The 20,975-nt window shown below is 49.7% G+C and overlaps 2 protein-coding genes across 2 annotated transcripts; both read left to right on the top strand.

Annotated features, from left to right (window-relative positions):
* Nucleotides 1-5,263: 5,263 nt before the first annotated feature.
* Nucleotides 5,264-9,959, top strand: LOC112888146 (proline-rich receptor-like protein kinase PERK1). The gene is made up of 8 exons (XM_025954505.1): nucleotides 5,264-5,870; nucleotides 6,404-6,946; nucleotides 7,463-7,549; nucleotides 7,655-7,725; nucleotides 8,037-8,113; nucleotides 8,401-8,548; nucleotides 8,926-9,087; nucleotides 9,417-9,959. Exons 1-8 carry the CDS (start codon nucleotides 5,264-5,266, stop codon nucleotides 9,735-9,737), a joined length of 2,016 nt encoding a protein of 671 aa, XP_025810290.1. The 3' UTR covers nucleotides 9,738-9,959.
* A 948-nt stretch (nucleotides 9,960-10,907) lies between these two features.
* LOC112888145 (G-type lectin S-receptor-like serine/threonine-protein kinase At2g19130) lies at nucleotides 10,908-14,249 on the top strand. The gene has a single exon (XM_025954504.1). It carries the CDS (start codon nucleotides 11,631-11,633, stop codon nucleotides 14,124-14,126), a length of 2,496 nt encoding a protein of 831 aa, XP_025810289.1. The 5' UTR covers nucleotides 10,908-11,630; the 3' UTR covers nucleotides 14,127-14,249.
* Nucleotides 14,250-20,975: the final 6,726 nt, after the last annotated feature.

Raw genomic sequence — 20,975 nt, 5'->3', positions numbered from 1 at the left:
TACAAATATATTTTAAATCTTAAACAATCAACAATCCATACTTAGCCAAGCACGCACACAAATTAAGGACAATCATAGAAGCCCGTTTAAGCCCAACTAGGACAGAAGAACAGTCAGAGCCCAAGAGTAGCCCAATCTACTGTACACAGGCAACGGGGGGAAAGGCAAAGGTCCAAATGGGTTGGGCTGCGATGGAAATGCCCAACAAGCCCATACACACACAGATGAAGGATAATAGAAGCCCAACGAGGATAAAAGAACAGTCGAATCCCAGAGTTTTCTGGGCTTTGCTTTTGTTAGGCTTTCTTCTTCCATCAAATAGCTTGTGCATCGGCAGTTCTCTGTCACTGTCTCGATTCTAGGACCGAAAGATCGGCTCTTAATCAGTCAGAGTTAGCTTGTTGATGTCCCTTTCACCAGCGTATCAATCTCCTCACGACTCCGAGCATGCAGGCTAGCAGCTAGCATCGCTGTCATGATGATCTTCCACGTATCCCTCCTAACTCATCAAATTTGTGCGGCTGCGACTAGACTGCTAGAAACATCACCAAATTTCTTTTTTTTAAAAAAAAACTATCGTAATTTTCACAAAAGCTTTATCTCATAATTACTATTCAGACCATGCCAATTGCACGTGAGTACAGAAAGTGAATTCAACAATCTTTTCTTTGAAAAAAAAACGGCTGACAGCTTTGCTATGTGGCGTGCATTGATAGAGAAGAGAATCAAAATTTTACAAAATTACAAGGAGAAAAAAGAAAAGCAAACAAGAGCGAGTGAATTCAACAGTCGGCGGCAGCGAGCACCGATCGGGCGTCGCCGTAAATCATGCGTGGAAACCGCGTGCCTGCCAACAATTCCACGGCTTGCTGTTACCAATCGTGGAGATGGAATAGAGTGTTGACTCCGCGCCGCGTACCCACCCCGGCCGGTGATTTTGATAATAAGGCATTCCTTCAGTTCCCAGCACCGTGATTGCAGCTAATAATCGGCATCGCCGTCCACTTGTGTCTATCTTCGTTTCTGCATTTTTAGAATACCAGCGGCATGATTTTCTTAGCATCTGTTCATGGCAAATCGAGGTGACTGTTCATGCCATGTGTGGTCGGAAGACAGACCTGGGAGAACAACATCATGTAGTAGTAGACTAGCAGCACTGTGGCCTGTGGGGAGTATATATAGCAGTACACTGTACAGTACTGCAAGCATAATAAGTTTGTTTGCCAACAAAACATCATACGTTTCAGTTCAGACACGTTTATCCTTGTCGAAGCAAAATGCTGTGCATTGTTTGGGCACAATTATTCAGACATGCTATCTTGTGTTTGTTGACATTATATTAGCACATCAGAAAAGAAAACATTATTTCTGGAATACTTCATACAAGATGTGTCTGGCTATATATGCGACGCATCTAACCATCATCGTCATCTTGATGCAGCAAACCAACCACCAAACGTGCCTACCTTGCTCTCTTCTGTGCACGCATTGCAGGAACAGGAAAACATGCCCCGTACGCTTGTTCTGCGGAACATCATCATCATCAAGAGCTCAAGACCAAAAATGTTTTTTTTTTTGTCATCACACCATGTACAAATTACAATTATTGATTAAGACCTAATAATTATGATCACAAATAAAGCGCACAAATTAAGTTGAGAAGATGGCGGGGAAATTGCCGAGGGAGCATCTTGCATTGTGCGCATATGATTGGCAGGCACATGGTCTGCGGTTGAGATGCCTGCACATACCAAGAAGCAACACACATTCTCGTCCGAGTAGGGTAGGCCTGCAAATACACACACATCTTCCCTTCAGGCCTAATGATGATGACCACAAGACAATTACGTTTGGCAGGAATAGAGATTTGGTAGGAGCATCAATGCCATCATTGTGCTGGCTGATTGAGTCCAAGACCTCAACAGCTGAAGTATCTTGGTGAAACAAGGAGTACTCTTAGCTTGTCGCTGATTTAGACTATCGTTCGGATATGGACAGCACTGATCAGAGCAGCCTTGTCCCTGTGTTGCTGTCTGTTAAGTATGGTCAGAGATTTGAGTTTCCTTCCTCCGAAACTGATAAGTGCAGGAGCCAAATAGCTCAAACTTGTGCTTAATTAACGAGTGGCGCTGGCTTTGACATATAGGTACTAGTAGATCCTGCTTTTAATTTCGACTTGTTAATTTTCTCTGTTACTGCTTGCTGAAACAAAAGAGAGCAAAAAAGCCGACGCCCACTGAAAACTGAGTGACCCGTCGATCAGAGAACCCGTCCACAAGAAAAGTAGAGAAAACCCGTAGACATTTGCATCAGGGAGGTATTTTTGTATTGGCCTTTGAGTGAACAGGGTGTATTCTCAGTTTGACTAAAAATGTCACTCTCCACCCGGGATACTTGCAAGGGAAAACATATCTCCTAATATCCATTGCATGCATATACATCTGCTGATGGAGACATATATAGTTAAATGAAACACCCAACTGCTGCAGATCATCAGTTGCATATGATATGAGTATGTCCTTGGCCTGCACTCGAATGATTAACTCGTCAATGCGGCCAGCAGGATTCGCGTACGCGGCATGTGCGGCACGGATTATTCGATCGCCACGCCACGGCTCTCGTTCTTTGTCCTCCCCTACGCTGCTGTCCGCTCTCACTCTCTGCCGGCCAATTAGCCTCTAAGCGTAATTTATGTCGGAATTAACTTGGGAGCTCGGACACGTCCATTGTGGTTAGTGGACGTTGTCAACTCCTCCTTACGTACGAAGAATAAAATCAGTAGCCCGGCCGTCAACTCCATACTGACTCAGCTAATATACGTCTCTCGGTGTCTAGTGGCCTTAGGTAAATGGTTATACGGAGGCTGTACGCCAAGCATTTCCTCTTTTAGTTAATTGTTTCCAGCGCCGCGTAAATCAACTCCGTCCGTCCTAAATTACTAGTCGTTTTAATTTTTATAGTCGTTTTAATTTTTTAAATTTATACAAGTTTGCTATGTGTATATATATACACCTAGATATAAATGTATATATATACATGTAGATACATAACAAAACTATATATATATAGAAAAGTTAAAACCATTAATAATTTAGAACGGAGCGTAGGGAGTATTTTTGTAATTCCCAAATTTTATAGGAGCTCGAAACGCGTATAGATTGCCGGTGCAGATTGGCAGGGCCGGAGGCCGAATCAGGGCGCTCCGCTTGGCCGCCGCCTAAAAACTTTGAGAGCTCGGACGGAGCCGACCCATGTGATTGATGAGGACTCTAGCGTAGATAGCTGCTCGTGAGCTGTCCAGCTCCTGCTTCGTACGCGCTCGACGAACGGCTCCTGATGAGGCTTGCTGGTAACACCATGCTCCCAGGTGGAGAGAAAGGGAAGGATGGATGGCTAACAAGGCCAGACTCAGACCGTTTCCTGCTAGGACATTCCAGGGGGCATATATAGAATCTCTTTCAGTTTGTGTACTTGGAGAAAAAAAAGACTCTAAATATTGGCTTCAGTTTGTAAACGTCTCGAGGAAAGAAGGTTGTTTTTTCTCTTCATATGTACTATTACGAAAGGCAGAGTGAGTACTGTGGTTCCCTTCATATATGTATATACGGCGTCGAAGAGAACCAACAGCAACTTTATGTATCAACACAGTAAATTTGGATTCTACTCTGATCGAAGCTTTTACCTACCAACAACTATGTCTCCTTACATGTAAATCAGCAAAATATTTTTATTTCGAGATTAAAATTAGGATTATGCTTGGAAACAGATATAGAGCTACCAGAGCGGCGCCGATGAGGTTGACATGATCGATCAAGATAGATGAAAAAAGAGATGCGAGATAAGTTTATTCCACGACGATATTTTACCTGGATGTGGATATAGATTCAAAAATACCTCCAACTTGCGCAGAAATGAAGAGAAGATAGATCCGAAACGCACACATGCGTCCTCAGTTCTCATCCAGGAGCGCGAAAGCAATTCGCGAGCTAGCGACGAGGATGTTGCTGTCGCGCAGGTGAAGACGGAGCAAAGCGAGCGCGCACGTGACCATGCGTGACAAACTGACGATGTCGTATAAGCATCGCGTACTCGTAGATCTCTAATTTCGAATGCTCCCATTGCTACAGAAACCGTGTATTTTTTCCTTCCTCCCCCTCTCGGACAGAAGGTAAAAAACGAGGAGAGAACACGACATGTCAGAGAGAAAAAAGCCGTACGCGTCGCCCAGGTCATCCCCCCGTGTGTGATGTGTCCCGCCCTACGCCGCCAATCACGCTCGGCCTAGCGGGACGCTGCTTCGCGGGCCGCGGGGTCCGACCACGTGGCTCGCGACCTCGCCGACCTGGAGGCTGGAGCCTCGGAACACGACGCGACACCGCGGTGAATCGGCGGCGGTAAAGAAGCAGCAGCCGCCCGGTGCGGTCAGCAACCGAGACGCCAGGGTGAGCGGGGCTGACGCGCGGGACCCACCTGCCCTCCGTTGCCACAACATGGGAGGCTCTGACGCTGACCCGCGGGGCCCACGCGGAGGAGTAAAAGTAAAACCACGGTCACCCGCCGTAAAGGCTTCGTAATCCGACGGCGGCAGCAGAGGAGGTGCATGCGAAGGTGACGCGCGCTTTATCCGGTGGACACACCACCATCTACCCCCGGCGGTCAAAAGCGATGGCGGGGCACCGCACCGCGGAGCGCCACCACGCGCAGGCCGGCGACGCCTCCTACGTCATCTTCTCTGGACGTCGCGGACAGGCGGGCCCCGCGCTCCCGCCGCGGCAGGCCTCGTCCACCTGTCGGTGACCGTGCAGGTGAAGCCTCCCGGTACGCAACACGGCGAGCGACCGCGCTCCGCTCACCCGACCCGAACGCTGTCGAGCCGCGGGGGCGGCGGCCCCGCCCGCTTGCTGGGGGGAGGGCCCACCACGCCCGCGCTGTCACCATCCGCTTTCCCACCTCATTCCCCGCTCCCTCCGTCTCACTTCCCATTTAACGCTCGACCGCCCTGCCTGCGGAGTGCCTACTCGCCTGGCCAGGCTGCTGCTGCTGCTCCTCCCTCCCCCTCTCCCGCTGCCGCCGCTAGCTTGATTGATTACTACTAGCTAGCTTCCCTGCGATTCTCTCTCTCTCTCTCTCTCTCTCCACGCGAATCGAGCGCGAAGCATCTCGCCGTCTCCTCCTCCGCCAGTCCACTCTTACGCGCTAAGCAACCGGCCGGCAGTCCCTAGCTCCCAGCCCCGGAGCCGGAGCGGCGCGAGGTTCGGGCGCGATGTCGTCGCCGACGGGCGCGCCGGCGCCGACCACGCCGCCGGCCCCGCCGGCCAACGCGACCACCCCGCCGCCGCCGACCCCGTCCGCGCCGCCGCCGTCCGCCCCGGCGGCGCCCACCCCGCCCACGCCCGCCGCGCCGTCCCCGCCGGCTCCCTCCGCGCCGCCGCCCTCCTCCCCCTCCGTCCCGGCTCCCGCGACCCCCGCCGCGTCCCCGCCCGCGCCGTCCTCCTCCACCCCGGCGACGCCCTCCGCGCCGTCGCCCTCCTCCCCCGGTGGGGGGACGCCTGCCGCGCCGTCCCCGCCCTCCGACACGCCCTCGCCGCCGTCCTCCGGGGGAGGGGGCGGCAAGTCCCCGTCCACGCCGTCGTCCGGCAGGTCGCCGTCCACGCCAAGCCACTCCCCGCCCAAGTCGCACTCGGGGGGAGGCGGCGGCGGCGGCGGAAACGGGCCGTCCACGTCGCTCGTGGTGGGCGTGGCCGTCGGGGGGTTCGTGCTCCTGCTGCTCGCCAGCTTCATCTGCCTCTGCTGCCTCCGCAAGAAGCGCCGCCGCGCGCCGCCTCCGCCGCACTACGGGTACCCTCCTCCGCCTCCGCCGCCGTACAAGGGTGAGTTTCAGATCTCTCGTACACCTCCCGTGCCAGCCCGCCTGTCGCTGTCTAGATCCAGATCTGGCGCGCAGGATGGCGTGTCCAGTAGCTACTAGTCACGTTGCTGTCGGTTTCAATTCTTGTCTTCCTGGCAATTCGGGTGGCGTTGGATCTTATTTCGCGGCATGAACATGGGTGTTAGGTGTGTGTGAGTGCCCGATTCTTCGTGTAGGTCTTGTTGACATGTGCAAAGTAGGTTGAAAAGTGTTAAGTCCACTAAGTATACATGGGTGTTATGTGTACATTCTATTTTCAATTTCAAGAGAATCGGACCTGAATTTCGTTTTCATTGACGATCCTTAGTGGTGATGTAAACTCCTCGCCACGACAAAAGTTCAACAATAAATTACTCCCGAGATTACATTACCTCGTAGCTGTTGATGGTTGTCGTGCCCGTTATCTAAATCAAATACCAGTTGAACTTTGAGGATTATAAGTTGTTATGAGATGTAGACATAATTTATCTCACATGATGTTTTATCTTACCACAGAGGATCCATACGGTGGAACATACCAAAATTGGCAGCAGCAAAATGCACCTCCTCCACCACCTGAACATGTTGTCAAGATGCACCCTTCACCCCCGCCAGCATATGCCAACCGTCCTCCACAGCCACCTCCACCTCCTCCACCAGCAATGTTAAACAGTAGTGGTGGGTCTGGTTCTAATTACTCTGGTGGCGAGATCCTACCTCCACCATCCCCTGGCGCTGCCCTTGGCTTCTCTAAGAGCACATTCACGTATGAAGAGTTGGTGAGGGCAACTGATGGATTCTCTGATGCTAATCTCCTTGGACAAGGTGGTTTTGGGTATGTCCACAGAGGATTGCTGCCTAATGGAAAAGAGATTGCTGTAAAGCAGTTGAAGCTTGGAAGTGGCCAGGGGGAGCGTGAGTTCCAGGCTGAGGTTGAGATTATCAGTCGAGTACATCACAAACATCTCGTGTCTTTGGTTGGTTATTGCATTTCTGGAGGCAAGAGGTTGCTTGTTTATGAGTTTGTTCCCAACAACACATTGGAATTCCACTTACATGGTATGTTTTTTCTTCAATTTTGCTTCACCATCTGTGATCCTGCATTTCAAATGTTTGAATTTTCTACCTGGTTTCCCTTTGAGACCATGTTACAAAGTTTGATTAGCACATCTAAGATTGTTCAGTTGAAGGAAATTCTATAGCCTGTGACACTTAGCTAAATAAAAAGCTCCCCTGCCTTCCCTTTGGCATGAAACAATCGCTGGTTTGCTATTCGTCAGAACCACCTTCTAGCCTTTTCGATGCCACCAATCTCCTGGAAAAAAAAATCTGCTTAGCGGGTCACTTTGGCAGTATTTGCTTTGCCTTTTTTAATGTTCAAAATGCAATCTACGACCAAGCGTCTTGTTTGCACAAAGAGAAATCCCTTCCCCTATAGGGCAATCCATGGATTAATTAAGTGCCTATCCTAAAATTTGATTGAGACATGCATGACATAAGTTGACTGCTATTTCCATTTGTTTCATGTTCTCCTGCGCATTTTTATGAGTTATGACATATTTGCACCTTCTGCAGGGAAAGATCGACCGACAATGGAGTGGCCCACTAGATTAAAAATTGCTTTGGGTGCTGCCAAGGGTTTAGCGTACCTTCATGAAGACTGTGAGTTTACATCCATTACTGCCGTCTATATTTTATTACAATATCTCTTTTATTAAAGTTAGATATATAGGAGGACCTTGTATATAACATTTTCTTTATGTGCAGGCCATCCGAAGATCATCCACCGTGATATAAAGGCATCAAACATTCTTCTTGACTTCAAATTTGAAGCTAAGGTATGCTCTGAGTTTTCTTTTCTCTGTCCGTTTCTGCTAAAACTGAAAATCATCTCTGACCTTGACAAAACTATATTACATTAGGACATTTTGGCAGTCCACAAATCATCTCTGTTAAAAGGCTTGAATGATGTAGTAATGTGGTTTCTGCTATTTACTCTATTTTGGTAACCTTAAAGTTTTGCTTGCTTTGAATTTTGTCATGTTAATGGAATTTTTCAATAATCACATTTGATGAGAAATTATACAGCCTTCTTGCTTGAATGTCTTTTTTTTTAGCTTCACTTTATCTAACAAGTGACTCTCTACAGGTTGCGGATTTTGGACTTGCAAAATTCACTACTGATAACAACACCCATGTTTCAACAAGAGTAATGGGCACATTTGGGTATGTACAAAAGCTACTTTGTAATTGAAGTACGTTGTTAGACATTATACACGTGCTGCATACACCACTGTTCAGCTGCAATTCTTGTAGCTGTGGATGCCATTACTTATGCAACTTAGACTAGGTTGACTATATGGTTAATTTTCTTAATGATACAACACCCTAGAGATTTTGTAAACTTAGCATTTGCATCATATTCTCAGCTAGCATGAGAGTTATTCCAACATTCAACTTGCTATACTGTAGTAATAAATGTGTCTTGCTAATATACATCTTTCTGCCTTCAGGTATTTGGCTCCTGAGTATGCGTCTTCCGGCAAGCTCACTGAAAAATCAGATGTATTTTCTTTCGGAGTTATGCTTCTTGAGCTAATAACTGGGCGGCGACCAGTTGACTCGACCCAAACATATATGGATGACAGCTTGGTTGACTGGGTAATTACTTCAAACATCTTTTCTAGCTTTGATGTTTTCATAATGCCTCTTAACTGCTAGGTCAAAACTGAAGTTTTCTTCTGTTGTTTGTTATGTCAAGTGAAGGTCACTTAGTTTTACTGATAATTCTCATGATCTATCTGCGTGCTTAATAGTTTTATTCCTGACTTCTACTATTAGGCAAAACACATATTTCTGGCCACTATGTTTTATTGTTGTTAATAAATGTTATGGGTTTGTAGTCTTGTATTGCCTTGAGAAAGTATCTGTCTATACGTGACATGTCGGTGTGGTTAACCTAGAAAATATTTATCCTTTGTTGTTTGCACTACGATGTTGTAATCTTCCTGAAAGTAACATTACTGTACCATCTGCAGGCAAGGCCTTTACTGATGCGAGCACTAGAGGATGGTGAATATGATTCTTTGGTGGATCCTCGGCTCGCCAAGGATTTCAATCCTAACGAGATGGCAAGAATGATAGCCTGTGCTGCTGCATGTGTACGCCATTCTGCACGTCGTCGTCCACGCATGAGCCAGGTAATTCATAAACATCTTTTTAACTGTCCTAGAAAGTATCCGTAAGCTGCCATCACACTTTTCATCGTCAAAATTTCTTCATCTACTTTAGGCATTGTTAAGTGTGACTATTATGAATCTATTGCATATAGCTCATGATTTCTATAACTATGAAAGGTACTGTGTTGATGATGAAATGATGATGTTCTGATTTCTGAGATTGAACTTTGTTCACTAGGTTGAATGATGAAAAGATGTTACATGCCGCATTTCGATCCATACAACTGCATTTCATCATGTGCTCGTATTCACTTGGTGGTCTAATGATCTGCTGCCTGATTGACGTTCAGGTTGTTCGAGCTTTGGAAGGTGATGTGTCATTGGAGGATCTCAACGAAGGTGTCCGACCTGGTCACAGCCGCTTCTTCGGGTCGTACAGCAGCTCCGACTACGACTCAGGCCAATACAACGAAGACATGAAGAAGTTCAGGAAGATGGCGTTCAACACCAACAACTACACCAGCAGCCAGTACAGCGCGCCGACCAGCGAGTACGGGCAGATACCATCTGCGTCAAGCAGCGAGGGCCACCAGACCCAGGAGATGGAGTCGGGCGCGATGAAGAAAAGCGCCTACAGTGGCTACAGCTCAGGATACAGCGGAGCCTCGTGAGGGAATTCCTTTTCTCCTTTTTTTTTTCTTTTTTCCTTATGACGTCTGTTGCAATTTGTAAAGTCTGGCCGAGTTATATGACCAAAGTCGCTGACTTGCGTGTGGTGTACCCGAGTATAGCTTTTGGTAGCTGGAATCGTTGATTCTTTGATAAGTATGTTCTTGATGTGCCCGCCAACGTTTGCTGTGCAATTCAAAGAGAGCTAATTGACTGTTGATATATGTACCCTGTTCATGCTTCATTCTTCATCGATGAGTCGTGTAAATAACTTCTTCGTGACCGCTTCTCATGCGTCCATCTGTTCATAAGCTCCGCGGTGATCCATGATGATTCTCACGATCGGGTTCTTTCTGGGCAGTCTTTGTTGTTCCAGTACATGTATGCTGATGCTATCACGGGTAACTAACCAACCAACTTGGTGTAATGCTTTTACCGCAAGCGAAGTTTCTGTGATTCGCTGGAGCCAGTTTGTTCAATGGTTGGGAGGGTTGCCCCGGGTGGTGACGGCAGATCTGTGGCGTGCTGGTGTTGCTGCTCTTTGGAAGCACGGCACGGCACATGCGACAGCTCACGGGATGGGCCATGGGCGCCTGGTTGTCTCTGGCGTTTCTTTTCCAGGCTTCTGCCGGTAGCGTCCGACGCGTGACCCTGAATGAATGAAATCTTGGACGAGAGCCAACGCAGGTGAGGTGTTGGTCTAGACTGTAGAGAGGCTGCACCTGTGGTTGCTGGGCCTATGCTGTATCTGACATTCTGGGTCCCATGCACCATTGTCATCCCTAATCCGAGTGCTTGACGGCATAGCTGGTTTGATGGGCTGTCCATTGTGGTATGGCCTAAGGCTTGTCGTGATGATAGGCACTTTTGGCAGGCTGTCCATTCTGATCTGGCAAGTGCAACTATTGGACCTGTTGTTACCTCCCTTGGGAAGCTAAATGCCTAGTGGTGGTGGTGCAGGTGGGCAATGCAGCTGGCACGCCACTTGACTTGACTTGACTTGGGCTTCGTCTCCGTCTCCGGCCATTCTTCTCTGATCCACACCTTCATCAGGCCCCATCCACAGCCCACCCCACCTTGGAAAGTTCGATGGCTGCTTCCGTCCTTCAGTCCTCACGGGCGAACAGGAAGCTTAAGCAAGTGACAACTCGGCAGTCTGCACGGAACACAGTGGGTGTAGTTTGTCTTACAAATATAATCAAGTTCAAATGAATTTGGAAATAAGACTCCATAAAAATCTAGCTGGTGGTGAGTGCCGGAAGATGAGTATACAGTGATGATCGCATCATTACCATAACAACGGAATATATGTTCAACACCGTGTTAATTGGCGTCGCCACCTCTGTCAGAACATGAGTCCACTTGCATTGGCTCCTCATCAGGTTGTGATGGATTTACTCGGTACTACTATCAAATTGCACGAACTCTAGCGGCACAAGTTCTTGTGATCCTTTTACTACTTGACCCCGGCTGGCTGGACCAAGTGTGGACGCCGATGGAAGCCTCGTCATCAGCACCCGAAGAAGCGTGCTGGGAAGCTGCTTTCTTCTCTCTTTCTTCCCGTGGCAGCTTCGTAGCCTGCGGCGGCACCTAGTCGGCCAGCACCTTGTTTCCATGGCAATACCGCCTCGCATTATTTCAGAGACACAGAGCACAACGTCTTGTGCAGTGTACCCACCACAAGTGGGAGCCCAAGTTGGCACCTGTGCCTGTCCTAGTTTTTCCGGAGTAGAGCACGCACACACACAGCTGACCGGATTTGACTCGCAGCGTCGTCGCGCGTTGCGCATTCTCTGCAACCTCCTCCTTTCCTTCTATACATCCCCTTCTGCCTTCTCCGATCAGCACAAAAACGTCCAGCCATCGTCACTCGTACTACTTCATCTTGTTTCTCCATGTATCCCCTGCATGTACTACTCGGCCTTCTTCTCCTTGCTTCGTTGCAAGCTCCAGCTCCCGCTGCAGGCGCGACAACCAATACTCTCGCGGCAGGCCAGGCGCTCGCCATTGGCGACAAGCTCGTCTCCAGCAACGGCAAGTTCGCGCTCGGCTTCTTCCAGCCAACAGCCGCAGTCACCAGTAAGTCCGGCAACACCACCTCCTCCAGCTGGTACCTCGGCATATGGTTCAACAACATCCCAGTTTTCACCACCGTTTGGGTCGCCAATAGAGAGCAGCCAATCACCGACCCCAAGCTAACACAGCTGAAGATCTCGAGCGATGGCAACCTCGCCATCGTGAGCCATGCCAGTCCTGAATCCGTAGTCTGGTCCACTCACATTGTTGCCAATAGGACAACAGGAGCCGGCACGAACACTACCAGCGCCGTTCTCCTGGACACTGGGAACCTTGCCCTTGTAGGAAGCCCACCTTCCAATGTCACCTTGTGGCAGAGCTTCGACTACCCGACCGATGTCATGCTCCCGGGCGCCAAGTTCGGCCGGAACAAGCTCACCGGCTTCAGCCGTGTGGGCGTCACGAGGAAGAGCCTCATCGATCCGGGTCTCGGCTCGTACTCCGTCGAGATCGACACCAGCGGGGTGGTTCTCAAGCACCGCAATCCGTCTGTGGTGTACTGGCACTGGTTGTCCGGAGGAGCTTCGACACTGAAGCTCATACTGATACTGAAGACCATGCTGCAATCGAATCCACGGACCAAAGGCTTGATTGACCCCACATACGTCAATGACGATGCAGAGGAGTACTACATGTACACTTCACAGGATAACTCGTCCTTGACATTCGTCTCGCTGGACATCTCCGGCCAGATCAAGATGAATGTTTGGTCACAGGCTGAACAGTCCTGGCAAGCCATATTTGCCCAACCTGCTGATCCCTGCACTCCGTATGCGACCTGTGGACCGTTCACGACTTGCGACGGCACCTCCCCTCCATTCTGTGACTGTATGGAGAGCTTCTCCCAGAAGTCACCACAGGATTGGACGCTTGATGATCGAACCGGGGGCTGCACCAGAAACACCCGGTTACATTGCACCACTAGTAGTGAGAAGAACACAACCAGCTCCACGGATGTTTTCCACCCCATCGCTCACGTTACACTGCCCTATAACCCCCAAAGCATAGATGGTGCTGCCAATCAGAGCAAATGTGAAGAAGCTTGCCTCAATTCCTGCTCCTGCACTGCTTATTCCTACAACAGTAGCAGATGCTCCGTCTGGTATGGGGAGTTGTTTAGTGTAAATAAGAATGATGGCATCGACAATAATTCCGAAGATGTTCTTTATCTTCGCCTTGCCGCCAGTGATTCGCCAAGCCTGAGAAGAAGCAAAGGAAAGTCAAGCATTGGAGTTGTTATTGCAGCAAGCATAATGGGTGTTGGGTTACTAATCCTCATGCTGTTGTTCATGATTTGGAGAGAAAAAATCAGGTGGTGCGGCACGCCATCGTACGACAGTCAAGGTGATGGCGGAATTATAGCCTTTAGATACACTGATTTAGGTCATGCTACTAAAAATTTCTCAGAAAAGCTTGGAGCAGGTGGTTTTGGCTGTGTATTCAAGGGAGCACTAAGTGACTCGACTACTATAGCAGTGAAAAGGCTTGACGGTGCCCGTCAGGGAGAAAAGCAATTCAGGGCTGAGGTGAGCTCACTTGGGCTGATCCAACATATCAACCTAGTCAAATTGATTGGTTTCTGCTGTGAAGGTGATAAGAGGCTACTTGTGTATGAACACATGTCAAATGGCTCTCTCGATGCCCATCTATTTCAGGGCAATGCTGCTGCCCTAAATTGGAACACCAGGTATCAAATAGTCCTAGGAATTGCTAGAGGACTGTCCTACTTGCATCAGAGTTGCCGAGAATGCATCATACACTGTGATATTAAGCCACAAAACATACTTCTAGATGGATCATTTGTTCCTAAAATTGCAGACTTTGGGATGGCAGCATTTGTAGGAAGGGACTTCAGCCGAGTTCTGACTACATTCAGAGGAACTGCAGGGTACCTTGCCCCCGAGTGGCTTGGGGGGGTAGCTATTACATCGAAAGTTGATGTTTACAGCTTTGGTATGGTCCTGTTGGAAATCATATCAGGTAGGAGAAATTCACCTGAAGCATCTAGTAGCAGCAATTATCAAATTGAATATTTCCCTGTGCAAGCTATCAGCAAGCTTCACGAGGGAGATGTGCAAAGTCTGGTGGATCCACAGCTACATGGTGACTTCAATTTGAAAGAGGCTGAAAGGGTTTGCAAAGTTGCATATTGGTGCATCCAAGATAATGAGCTTCATCGGCCAACAATGGGTGAAGTGGTCCGTGTTCTCGAGGGTCTACAGGAGATTGATATGCCCCCAGCGCCAAGGCTGCTTGCAGCTATCACGCAAGGCCCTGAAGCTGTCACGGAAGGCTGTGATGCATCTTTGATGTAATAATTCATAAATACTCTGTAGTCAATGCTACAGATTTTGTTTTAGCAAATTTTAATGCTCAAATTTGGGACATAATGAATAGAGGAAGCCTGCAATTGCTAAATTGTATGGGTTATTGTGTTCCCCTGTTCTCTTATTTTACATTTTAATGATCGTCTATGGTATGCAAACATTGTGCTCCTTAATTTTTTTCAACAGGAGTAGTAAGCAGAACTAGATGTGTGTGTGATTCATATAGTTGACATACCAGTACTTACTGCTTAATTAGAGATAAGCCACCACTAAGTTAGCTTGTCCAATATATGCTGTTATTGAGGATAACATATTTTCTTCCCTAAGAGAGCCATTTCATATGGCCCCATATTTTCAGATAGATCAATGCCTTTACCAAATACTTGAATCATTGATCGAGGAAACAGGAAACTAAAACTATACTCTGATCAGGTATGAATAAAACTTTCAAGCAATTGCAAATACCAGTGAATAGTGCAATATAAACACAGGATGAAAAATAAAATGCACTATTCACTGGCCATAAATTTATCAAATGCAGGGATACTGACATTAGATCACACCAGGATTGTTTTTGAGGGTATCACAGCAGGAAACTAACAACGACAAGATGCAATAATTATCTGTTACAATCCTGTGCACCAACAGGAACATGATCAATCAAGAATTCGATGCAATTATGTACTACAGAATAAACGCAGATTCACAATTACAAAATTACATAGCAGAACCTATCTTAATATTAACTAACAAAACAGAAATACTAGAGTAATGAGAAGAGGCCTTGGGAAAGAATCGAGTGAACAAGTTCAGCAGTTGATCCAGGAAATGGGAGCAATCTCCAGCTAAGCTAACAGGAACAAAACTAGCAGAGGCTAACAAATAGAAAATTGCATTCACTGGCTAACATTTACCAAAGGCAGAGATACTGAAACTAAATGACACCAGGTAGCATGGACAAGTTGCAATAATTCTCGGTTACCAACTCCTATGCACCAGCAGACACATGAAGGATTACGAATCCGATGCAATTATCAAGTACAAAGCATAAGCCAGGTTCACAATCACAAATTAAACAAAAAAAAAATCTGAATATTCACCGATGAAGTAGACAACCTGTGTATCATTGAGGAAACCGGAGCAGAGATAGACGCCAGGGAAGATTGGTAAGCCGAGCAGCAAGATGTAGTGGAAAGGTCGATCCGGAGCCGGGGAAGGAAAGATCGCTGTTGGTGACGTGGAAGCCGACCTGTAGATGGGTTTGGGGGGGGGGGGGGGGCGGCGGGGGGGTTGTAGCGGCAGAATTCTGGTGGATGAAGGTGTGAGGACGACGGCTCCGCAGAGGCAGATAAGGTAATGCGGCATGGCGGACAAACGGCGTTGGTGACGGGAGAGTCACGGGCCCTCCCCAACCTGGGGCAGTTCGGCATCCTGGATTCCAGGGTTGGAAAAGGGAGGACGAAGGCGAGCACAGAGGATTTGGCGGAGGAGCACCACCAGAAGGGGCAGCTGCGCATCTCCGGCGACTCCGGCAGCGGACGCGAAAGCCATTGGGCACGGGAGATGGAGCCGTCAATGGAGGAAGCAGGGGATCCCGGAAGCAGGCGTAGACGATAACGAGGGACCAATGTGAAATAATATTATCCGATTAGTAGCTTTTTTTTAAATAACTGGAGGTTACTGTAAATATTCGGATCGCGCTATTAATCACGATCCAGTGAGTTAGGCCCTGTTCGGATCCAACCGCAAAAGGGCAAAAGGGAAAATAGTTGCCGTTTTTTTTTTCCGTTTACACCCGAACACCACCCGTTGAAAGGGAAAGAGCGAGACGAGGTAGCAAAATAGCAAATTCCGACGCCGCCGCCCGACCCCGCGCCTCGGCCTCCGCCCCCGCCCGGCCTCCGCCCCCCCCCCCCCGCGCCCGGCCTCCGCCCCCCGCCCGGCCTCCGCCCCCGCCGTCCGCCGCCCGGCCTCCTCCCGCGCCTCGGCCTCCGCCCCCTCCGCCCGCCCCCCGCCCCCGCCGCCCGGCCTCCGCCCCCGAATCCCCCAATCTCGCGCGGGGTCGGGCGGCGGGGGCGGGCGGAGGCCGGGCGGCGGGGGGGGGGGGGAGGGGGGGGGGCGGAGGCCGGGCGGCGGACGGCGGGGGCGGAGGCGGAGGCCGGGCGGCGGACGGCGGAGGCCGGGCGGCGGACGGCGGGGGCGGAGGCCGAGACATCAAAAGGGCAAATTTTTTTCTGGAGGATCCGAACACCTGTAAGGGCAAAATTTTTGCCACTTTTAGCAAATGGCAAAAATTTTGCCCTTTTGCTCTTTTGCTATATGGATCCGAACAGCACCTTACTGCAAATAACCGGATCCGAATTATTAGTCGCGATCCAAATGAAAGGGGTTATTGCAAAATCGCTCCCCTCAATCCCGCCGCCGGCAACCAACGACCAGCGTTGATGGCGACCCAGCGAGGCCTCCCGCCGCCCGTTGCTCTGCCCTTGCTCCGTATGGAGAGCACCTTCAGCTCCTCGCCCCCCCAATGGTCTTCACGGCTTCTTCGGCTTCGCCGGAGGGCACCAGCGACCGGAGGGCACGCTGGATGGACGCCGCCAAGGCCGCCACCGCGCAACCATCGTTCAGAAGCTTGGATCCCGGTTCTTCGAAAAAAAAGAAGCTTGGATCCCTCGTTGCGCAGCGCTGCCCCTCCCTTGGAGCTGCCAAGCCGTGGCTTTCATTGCATCTGTCGTACGCTCGTGGCTGAGAATCCATGGCAATGGCAACTTCCACTTGCTGAGGGATCCATGGCTGCATTGAAATCTACCAAAGGATTTGATGTGGACGCTGGAGCTAATGACTCGTTTCACCCCCAATGAGGCAACCAAAACAACTTGTCTGGTGTCGGTTAACGATCAGAAATTGGAGGGCATTATCATCATTTTATTTTTGGCAAATTGGCAATGTCAACTGTGAAGAAAAGTTTCAGACACTTGGAGAATCACTGCAGGTTCTGCAACTCGCACTGCAATAAATCATCGCAAAACCACAGTTTCTCATGCATCTGTTTGGGTCCCGACTAGTCGAAACCGAAAAAATTTCGAGAAAAAGAGCAAGAGCTCAACTTAATAATTTTAGAGTGATAAAATAAGAGGGACAGCAAGCTAAGTGAGTAAATAGGTGAAAATCTTCACCTGCAATCCTAGGGCTCTATTTATAGGAAGGAGGCGGTTGTTTGTATTTATTTCATTGGTGGGGTCAAATATTACAAATAGATCCTAGAATTTAGTCAAATATTACAAATAGGTCTCTAGGATTTACAAATAAGTTCTTGATGCTGCAACTAAGTCTCTAAACCTCATAAATAAGCCTTTAGATCCAAAACTTAGCCTCTTTTGCACAAAAGGGGTCCCTAGCCTTAGATGATGGCCTAAGACGCACCCCCAACGGTAGCTCCTCAGCTATTTGGTCTCGGCTAGCACAACGAGGCTGAGTAGCTCATCCTGTTAAAAGAGGCATATCTACAATTCAGCCTCCGGTTGCAAAAAATATCCTTTGCAACTTAGACATGTGTGCCTCGTTAAAAACTCCATCAAAAAATCCAGTGGAAAAAAGGGCATGGAGAAAAGAGCACGCACATGTTCTAATTTACATGCACAAGTGCCAACTTTAGATCCTTCAGAGTTTTGATTTTGCAGGTAGCTTCGCTCTCGAGCTTCAATCAGCGAGTGGCTCATCTTCCGGTGTAGTCGGAGTAGTCGTGGCCGAAGGTAGCCGCAGTCAGCGATGTAGTCGGAGAAATCATGGCCGAAGGTAGCCGCAAGACTCCATCGTCTAAGAAGGACTGGTCCTCCAATACACCCCCAGCCCCTCTTGGCTGGTGTTCGTGAGATAAGCTTCGCATGTAGTGGAAGTAGTCGATGTAGATGACATAAGTTAAGGTAGTTGTAGTAGTGGTCGAAGGTGATGCAGTTTTCATGCACTCGAGCTGTTGAAGGTAATGATGAGCTGGCAAGCCCTTTGAGACGAAGTACCGGCGAGAGAGACGTCGGAGGTGAAGCCGAAGGTCCTGGCGAGGGTGACGTTGGAGGCGAAGCCGAAGGTCCCGGCAAGCCCCTCAAGCTGAAGTAGCGGCGAGGGAGACGTCGGTGGTGAAGCCGAAGGTGACGGCGAGCCCCTCGAGCCGGAGTATCGCCGAGGCGGAGTCGTTGACGATACCGAAGGTGACGGTGAGCCCCTCGAGCCGGAGTATCGGCCGAGGTGGAGTCGTTGACGATGCCGAAGGTGACGGCGAGCCCCTCGAGCCGGAGTATCGGCCGAGGTGGAGTCGTTGACGATGCCAAAGGTGACGGCGAGCCCCTCGAGCAGGAGTATCGCCCGAGGCGGAGTCGTTCACGATGCTGAAGGTGACGGCGAGCCCCTCGAGCAGGAGTATCGGCCGAGGCGTAGTCGTTGACGATGCCGAAGGTGACGGCGAGCCTCTCGAGCTGAAGTCGGAGGCGATGCCAAAAGTGACGGCGAGGGCGACGTCGGGGACGACGCCGAAGGTTCCGGCGAGCCTCTCGAGCAAAAGTCGGAGGCGATGCCAAAGATGACGGCGAGGATGAAACTTTTGAGTGCTATGCTTTGTCGAATCTATAACGATTTGTACCTAAACGAAGTGATGTATTTGCAACAGGTGTAGAATGGTTCCGCGATCATTTCTTGAAGTTATCCATAAACACAAGTGCTTTTTGTACTTTTCTTTTTCTTGGCTGAAGGTGATTTGGCTTCGTACCTCTTAGGATCGACAACCCATTGGCTTTTTTTATGCTTGTTGTACTTTTGTTTTTCTTAGCCGAAGGTGTTTCAGCTTTGTGTCCCTTAGAATCGATAGTTTCTTGGTCTTTTTATGTCATAAGCCTCTTTGCTCCTTGAAGCTATTTTTTTTTGCCATGCATGATGATGTGATCATGCAATAAGATGATTTGATATATGCTTTTGATGCATATGAATGGAGATGGATGCTGTCGGCGTATAGGGAACAGGGATCCCCTACGCACACGATTCAAGGAGACGCTCGACCGTCACGATGCATGAAGGTAGTGGCCTGCGAGATGGGCCCACCTTACCCCATGTCCTGGGGTGCAGTTCGACACCCCTGGAGGATCCCGGGGTGCAGCTCGGCACCTCGGGAGGCGATAGTTTTGTTTGCTCTAAACAAAAAGCTATAGCAATTGTAGAAGCAGGCATTATTAAATAACCCTAGACTAATGGTGACGGAATGGTGCGTCGCAGCATGGCAGGCTGATAGAACCCTCCAACTCTCACAATAAAGATGGAAGGACATGCAACTCTACCACTTGCTACCTTATTCTGACATGTCAATATCAATGGAGCAAGCATACACGCACCTCGGGTTGTGCATGCGCCCCGGGGTGTGCATGCTTCATGCACCCTGAGGTGTGCATGCACCGTGCACCCCGAGCACCACGCATGCACCATGCACCCCGGCGTGCATGCGCATTAAAAGGTTGTCTCCCTCTCTCTCACCCACTTGATGCACGGGTTCCAAGGTGAGAGGAGGCTCCCGCCACGCAAACGCGCGTGAAAGGTGGTATATGCATGCATGTGCTGCATGCAAGTATGCAGCAGATATATGCACCTGCACGCATTAAAGAAGGAAGCCTATGCATGAAGGGCACGTCACCTCAGAGAGGACACCTCACCTATTTTCTATATACAACCCGATGTGGGAATCCCTCTCGGAGGATAAAAGAGGAGACCTGGGCAGGAGAGGGGGAGGGCAGAGCTCAAGCAGGAGCTCCACCCCCATTTATTCTCTAGTTCATATACAACCATAAAATATACGAACAAGCAGGAAATCTCTCTGCGCTCACCATCCGCGCTGTCAAAAAGATCGGTGTGTTCAGGTCCTGGCCGAATCTCCAAACGAGGGCTCAACGAATCCTACCTCGCGGTACTCACCCACCGACAGCCTGGCGGCGCGCCAGGTAGAAGGCTGTGGCGTTGTTTCTTCTTTCCCGGCGTCTCCGGTGAGCTTTGCTGCGCTGCATCTCGGCGAAGCAAAGAGGGGCCTCGGGCCCGACGAGCATCCGACCGCAAGCAAGCCTGCAGGTTCGCGATCTCAATGTTTTTCAATCCGCATTGATCACCTGCAGCCTGTTGCTCTTATCAGCGAGGTGTTGTTTATTTGCCTCTTCCTTCATTTTTATGTGGCTCGTGCTTTTTCCTCGTACGCCGAGCTACATGTGCGTACTTGGTCGAGCGCTCTCATAAACATGCTGGTGCTCATCATCGAAGCTTTGATTTTTCCTTAATTGCAATACTTTCCTGGATGGTCCAACCCATGCTGATGTATTGTTAGTAGCGTGAAAGGGCATGCAAGAGTTAGGCTGCCAGTGCTTCCAAGGCTAGTTGCTGGTGGAGCTAAGTAGCTAACTCATGCACGCTTTAAGTGCTACTTACTGGTGGAGCTAATTCATGCACTTTTTAAGTGCTGGCGTGACAGATGCGCGTCGGGCCGCATGTCTGGTTGCTTTTTCCCCTTGTCGTTTCTTTTGCAGGTGTGTCACGCCTACTGTAGGCTGCTAGCCCACGCGTCGGGTTGCTCTCGCGCAACCTATGTGATGCTCCTGGGAGCGTCTGATGCTGTTTCCTGTCGCCACCACGGCCCCCGCAACGCGAGTTAGCGCAGCTCCCGGGATATAAGTGGCGGCCGCGCCAGGCCATTGCAGCCCCGGATCCCCGAGCGTGCACCCCTGTCGCTTCCGAAGCGCGAACTGCTGATGCTCCCGGGGTGTACTACAGCTGCTCCCGAGCGCCCTCCCGCGTCGCTCATTGGGAGCAGCTCGA

Source organism: Panicum hallii, chromosome 3, assembly GCF_002211085.1.
Source record: "Panicum hallii strain FIL2 chromosome 3, PHallii_v3.1, whole genome shotgun sequence".
Lineage (NCBI taxonomy): Eukaryota > Viridiplantae > Streptophyta > Magnoliopsida > Poales > Poaceae > Panicum > Panicum hallii.
This window is presented reverse-complemented; position numbering and strand designations above follow the sequence as displayed.

Bases quoted from the DNA above. Each gene is read 5' to 3' on its own strand.
- LOC112888146 (XM_025954505.1), top strand. From the start codon at position 5,264: ATGTCGTCGCCGACGGGCGCGCCGGCGCCGACCACGCCGCCGGCCCCG. The intron at 8,549-8,925 runs GTAATTACTTCA...TACCATCTGCAG, and splicing joins ATGACAGCTTGGTTGACTGG to GCAAGGCCTTTACTGATGCG. The intron at 9,088-9,416 runs GTAATTCATAAA...ATTGACGTTCAG, and splicing joins GTCGTCCACGCATGAGCCAG to GTTGTTCGAGCTTTGGAAGG.
- LOC112888145 (XM_025954504.1), top strand. From the start codon at position 11,631: ATGTATCCCCTGCATGTACTACTCGGCCTTCTTCTCCTTGCTTCGTTG.